The sequence below is a fragment of the Pyrus communis genome, chromosome 3 (genome assembly GCF_041283825.1).
Source record: "Pyrus communis isolate YQ-2024b chromosome 3, ASM4128382v1, whole genome shotgun sequence".
NCBI classification, from domain to species: domain Eukaryota; kingdom Viridiplantae; phylum Streptophyta; class Magnoliopsida; order Rosales; family Rosaceae; genus Pyrus; species Pyrus communis.
This window is the reverse complement of record NC_142567.1, coordinates 12,468,729-12,474,362: the sequence shown is the minus strand read 5'-3', so window position 1 is coordinate 12,474,362 and position 5,634 is coordinate 12,468,729. Positions and strand designations below refer to the sequence as shown.

General features: G+C 36.7%; 1 protein-coding gene across 1 annotated transcript; it reads right to left on the bottom strand.

Moving 5' to 3' along the window:
* Window positions 1-833: 833 nt before the first annotated feature.
* LOC148697958 (Holliday junction resolvase MOC1, chloroplastic-like) lies at window positions 834-5,021 on the bottom strand. The gene is made up of 6 exons (XM_088691048.1): window positions 4,291-5,021; window positions 3,827-3,932; window positions 3,707-3,759; window positions 2,602-2,733; window positions 2,170-2,242; window positions 834-1,242 (listed from the first exon to the last, which is right to left on the bottom strand). Exons 1-6 carry the CDS (start codon window positions 4,654-4,656, stop codon window positions 1,151-1,153), a joined length of 822 nt encoding a protein of 273 aa, XP_088547174.1. The 5' UTR covers window positions 4,657-5,021; the 3' UTR covers window positions 834-1,150.
* Window positions 5,022-5,634: the final 613 nt, after the last annotated feature.

Here is a 5,634-nt window from a genome sequence, read left to right as displayed (position 1 = left end):
CTGAGTTAAAAACAAGGTATTCTTAATAAAAGGAAACTACAATGCTACTTTTATTGAAATAAAATTACAAGCTTCAAACAACAAGTTTAGATAATGAAACAATATTACAAAGAATAAAATTGATTTGAGTAAACTTATAAACTTAATTCCTCCTTTCCACAATAAAGTCGAAAACATCTAGATGGGTTGTTCCAATTGACCTGATAAATCAGACAATAGGTCGGGTATATCTAACGGATCAGCTTGGTCGATGAAATTAGTCTTGGCATTCTTTCTTTTGAGCGAGGCTTGATAAAGATCCACAAAATGTTTCGGGATACGACATCTAACTCCTTTAGAATTTCTGAGAGTGTTATTCATATGGGTTTTTCGTTTATAGTGCATTCTTGATCCTTAAGTAATTTTTCACTCCACCGTTAGAAGGCATAGGATAGTTATAGCTCTGATAATGTTTAGTGAAAATGTAAAATGGCAGGGGAAAGTTGCATCGAAAGGTATTTCTGGAATGCGTTAGTTCAGTAGCTCGCTTTCTCCAATTGACAGGTATAACTGGAACACTGCAGCAGGTTTTGCAGCAAAGTTATGTTATTTGACTATTTTATTTTTGTTGCGATCTCTGATCAATCAATCCCCATCAACATTAACGGCTCATTTACCAATCCGTAATCAGAACGTGGGAAATTGAATTGAGGGAGTTTGAATGAGTTAGAGTCAGAATCAGATCATGTTGAAATTGTTTGCTAAAATTTCTTGGGATCGGAATAGAAATCGTATTTATCCATATAAGTTGTTTACTAAAACACATGAATCAGAATGAAAAGCAAACGCATGAATGTTTCGAACACAGTGCAATTCCGTTTCTTGCTATTCCATTACCGTTTCATAAGCACGCCCCAAGTTTGAAGGCACTTTTTAGAGGGGGATCCCAAGCAAGGAAAAACTTCAACGGTTCACTAACTATACACTCTAGGAAATTACATTCTCAAGTAATAATAATAAAAAGATTCTTCGTACTAAAAGCTAACACTAACCTCTGATAAATGGTCGCACCAATGATCTAAATCTTAGAAAATCTTTCAAACTGCTGCTTGCTGCATTCATCATTCCTCTCTTTGGTTTATAACAAGCAATCGGGGGCAATCTGCAAATTTCAAGTTACAAATACCTCTGGGTTGGATGATAAGTCTGACTTAATCTCCATCCCCTTTCCGTATGCGGCAATGAGTAGGGCATCGGCCCTCCCTAAATATCAGGAAAATTCACGACAATCTTAGAATTCAATGAAACAATGCATGTATGATGATATTTCAACAATAAAGAAAGAAGAGAGAGAACATTTTAGAACATTGAACTTGATTTACTACAACATTTGATCCTTTTTCATATGATTACAGCATTAGCTCCCTCGCTCATATAAGATTCATGTAGCAATGAAATTGTCGAGAAAATGACTTTAAGTAAAGTCACTTACGAGAGACAATTAGGAAGGTTGAGTTTATATTGAATTTGCTCCAAATTGATATGAAAATCTCCCAAGGGGACACATCCAAAAGAAAGTCAAGAGATGAAAACAGCAGGCCTTTTTTTTTTTTTTTTTTTTTTGTGAACAAATGATATTATCTATACTAAGGGGGGAACTGGGCTAAGCATCACAATAGGCTAGTAATAATGTGGTTTAAATTCGCCTTTGGCGAGAATCAAACCTAAGACCTCTCACTTACAAGTGAAGAAGAATACCACTAGACCGTAATACTACGCGGCAAAAACTGTAGGCACTAAAAGGATCATAAGATAGGAAGATAAGCTTTTGCAAGGATTAGCACAAGCATATATACCACAGAGGAAAAGACAGGTGATATGAGCAAACATGTCTTCTACATAACAGAAGCTCAAACCTATAGACTATAGAGACGCCCTTTGAAACATGCACTTCCAACATTCCTCTATTCCTAGATTAGGTAAAAGTAGACTAGGAGCTTCTAGTCATATATACCCTGAGTTTTTTCTTTCCTTCCATCTGTCTTTCTCAATTTTGAGAATTTTCTTTATTTATCATTTATTGGCATAAAATAGTAGAAACAATATATACATATTACACACACACACATACATATGTATGTATGTATGTGTGTATGTATGTATATATAATTAAGAAGATAGATTTAGTACCGTGATCTTTTTTCCTTTCCAACATGGACTTCAATGATGGAAATAATGCAGACGCAACCCTCCGGCTATCATCCTATCAAGTCAATACATAGAATAGAATTAATACCATCTTTTTTCCTTTCCAACATAGAACTCAATGATGAAATGAATGCAATTCCAACCGTCCGGATATCATCAAAACTTAGCGTTTGAAATTTAAGCAATGGAACAATTCACAGGACATATTCTTAAAAATTAGTTAAGCAATGTCAAATACAATAAAGTTGTCCTAGTTTTTTGTTTTTTTTATTTTTTTTATTTTTTATACAGATGAAGGGAATCGAACCATTGGCCTAGCCTATTGTTTCTATTCAACAAAAAAATTATGATAAATTCTGAAATTAAAATGCTGTAAATAGGCTGTGAAAGCACATATAGTTGAGACCAACTAACCTTTGTATACATACTTCCGCTGATTTCAAATTTGCTCTTCCACGAAACAGATGACACTGGAACAACAGAAAACCCCATCGCAACTAAGATCCCAATCCATAGTCCATACCCGAAACCTCCACTCCACCATCCCTTCATCCAGGAAAAGGCTCTCAGCTAGAATCAAAAGAATTCAAACAGATTTCTGTTTTCTTTTTCCTATTCACTTTCAAGGCAATCAGTCAAGCAAAATGGAAATTATAACAGTAGTCTAGGCTTACAGCTAAAATAATTGGCCGGAAGGCTTCTCTATCGCTAATTATAAACGATAAATGTCATGAGATAAACTGGAAAATATGGAGAAATATTCTCTTACACAATTTACTGGAACCGAAAATCAGTTTGTAAAACTTGACGGAAATTTACTTTAGCATAGTCTCACATTTTCAAGGAATATGTAGTGTACATGAAACCTTTCTTTGTAAATTAGTTTCCCAAGGGCACCCGTCGGTTTAACATGGGTTCTGATCCCAACTTCCAACTTGTAAGCGCAGTTTGCAAGGTGCAGAGTGGGGCTGTACCTGCACATTTCTCTCTTTCTCTCTCCCTCTATGTGTTGGCTTGAGGATGGGCAGTTACTTAGCTGATATGCATTGTTGGCCTATTCCCTAAAAACTTAAGTTTTTGGAGTCAAATGGTTATCTAACATGGTATCAGAGCTGGTGCACCACAGGGATGGGTCAGCTTTGTATCTCTATGACGGTAATCTGATTCAAGATATCAAATTACAGATCGAATGATTTGAATCTCGCCAAAAGTGTTCATCACACAAACTGCTTAGTACGACAGCCTTGTCTGTTATTTAACTTATTTTCAGGATCAACACATATGCAAGCACTGCAGACTCTACTATTAAAGACTAACCAGCCTGCTAGTAACCTCTTATGCTGAAATAAAGATAAGTATTTTAACGGCCCTGATTTTTTCCAATTTTTCGTATTACTGGGGATGACAATGGTGCCAGTCATACGCACAATTTATAAAAACGAAGGAACCAGATGTAAAATAGTTTATAAAATAGCATAATGAGACCAAGGAATAGTCTACCGAGAGATATCACACTAACCTGCTTTCCATCTTGTGGAAAGGGGGTCGACTGCTCCACATATGCAACCGTACCTTAAACACGAAAGCGCAGTTAGGATTGAGGATAAAGTGAAAGAATGAAAGGAAGAAGAGAGCATACCGGGAGGAGCATCAAAACTGCCGAGCAACTGAACAATAGATTTTGCATCTAAACGCCTGCGAACTCTTTTACCAACCAGCACTTTCAAATGTGGAGAGTCATATACCTGAGAAATCAGAAAACAAAAGGAGATTGCATAAGTTGACAGGGACAAAAATCCAAAGCAGGATTAGTAAGGAAAATATCATGGCATTGTACCCAGATTTATCAAACTCATGTAGGAATCTCTTAAGTGTATAAAACAATTTATCTTAAACTGCAAAGAATCTTTCCTCGAATCGAAACAAACTGAAACACTTGAGACCCAGAATGACAAACAATGATGCCATTAAACTGAATAACTAACTAACTAACTAACTAACTAACTAACTGTTGCTAAAAATTAAAAGGAAAATAGGGGTGCAATTTGAAAAAAAAGAAAAAAAAAAGAACATTTGAAGCAGGAAGGCAGTCAGTTAGTTAACCTGAGCAGAAGAAGAAGCTGGGTCATCATCATCCGCTTTCAAGAGGGCCAAAGCACCAGAAACATCCGGGTCGACCCCAATGACCCAACTGGAATCCGAATTGGTACGGGTCGAATCCAAGGAATCAGGGGCGTGAGGAAAAGGGCACGAGAGAGAGGCCAACCAGTTGTGTTTGAGCTGAGCAGCGTCGGAGACCTTGGCGGCGGTGGCGGCCTTAACCCCATCCCCGGAAGCGGAGGCAGAGGAGAAGGGTGTCGTCGAGTGAGAGTAAAGCGAAAAACACCGATTGAGGTTGAGTTTGGAAGAGAAGGAGAGAGGAAGTCTTATCATGTGTTGGGGATGAAGTTGGGGGTGGAAAGCTTCCATCAAAATCCAATTTCAGATTTCAAGATTTCAGATTTCAAATTCTCACCCACTCCCACTTCACTCCACCAACAAATTGGTCCAATTCATTCGCATCATCCTATCAGGCAGAGGCACCCCCGCCCCCGCCCACCTCCTCCGGTTTATGTCCAAGTCGAAAACTTCTTTTCTTTTCTTTTTTGGGGGAAATTTTGAAGGTCTCTTTATTTCTAGCCTCGAACAGAATTAAACACATTTGTGTTTGAGAATAAAATGTTGTAAAAGTTATGGGAATTGAATGTTCACATGGTTTAATCAAAAAATAGTTGTATAGTCAGAATTTTTTGTTGAAAGACATGGTTTTCAACCTGCATTAATTTTTCTTGTAGACTTCTGCACTTAAATTAAATGGCTTTATATAAAGAGCATGCATTGTATGATTAAACAACACACAAGTTCAAGAGTAAAAGTAACAATCCCAATTTTCTTCCCCTCTCTTTACCTGTATCTTTTGTATGATACAACTACGAAAATAAACAGTGTGATACATGCACTTGTTCCACTTCTATTTCTAGCAAATGTTATATCTATCACTTTTACCTATTTATAACACATTTACAGCACAGCGCTTTAACCCTAACTAGTTTTGACTTCCTTTGCCAAAAAATGTTTCCCATACGATATTATTGTTCATCTTCCTTATCTGCCTCACTTGCCTTGTGTTTCCTCACCAAGAGCTGCTAGCACCATGCATTTTCCTAGTCCTCAATTTAATAATTACTTATATTTTTTATTTCTTATTTGGCGTAGCTCCTTAATACTAATTATGCACTGCAATTTTAGATGGTTTGGTATAATTGCCCATCTTGAACTAAATATTTAATTTTACTACAATTTTAGATGGTGTGGTATAGTCGCTCATCCTGCATTGCATATTTAGTTTTACTTAAATTGTGCGGTATAATCGCCTATTCTACACTATATTATCTTAATGAGAGTGGT

Coding starts and splice junctions, on each gene's coding strand:
- LOC148697958 (XM_088691048.1), bottom strand. CDS start 4,656: ATGGAAGCTTTCCACCCCCAACTTCATCCCCAACACATGATAAGACTT. Junction 3,933..4,290: donor CAGCTTCTTCTTCTGCTCAG/GTTAACTAACTG, acceptor CTGATTTCTCAG/GTATATGACTCTCCACATTT. Junction 2,734..3,706: donor TTCCACAAGATGGAAAGCAG/GTTAGTGTGATA, acceptor TCCTGGATGAAG/GGATGGTGGAGTGGAGGTTT.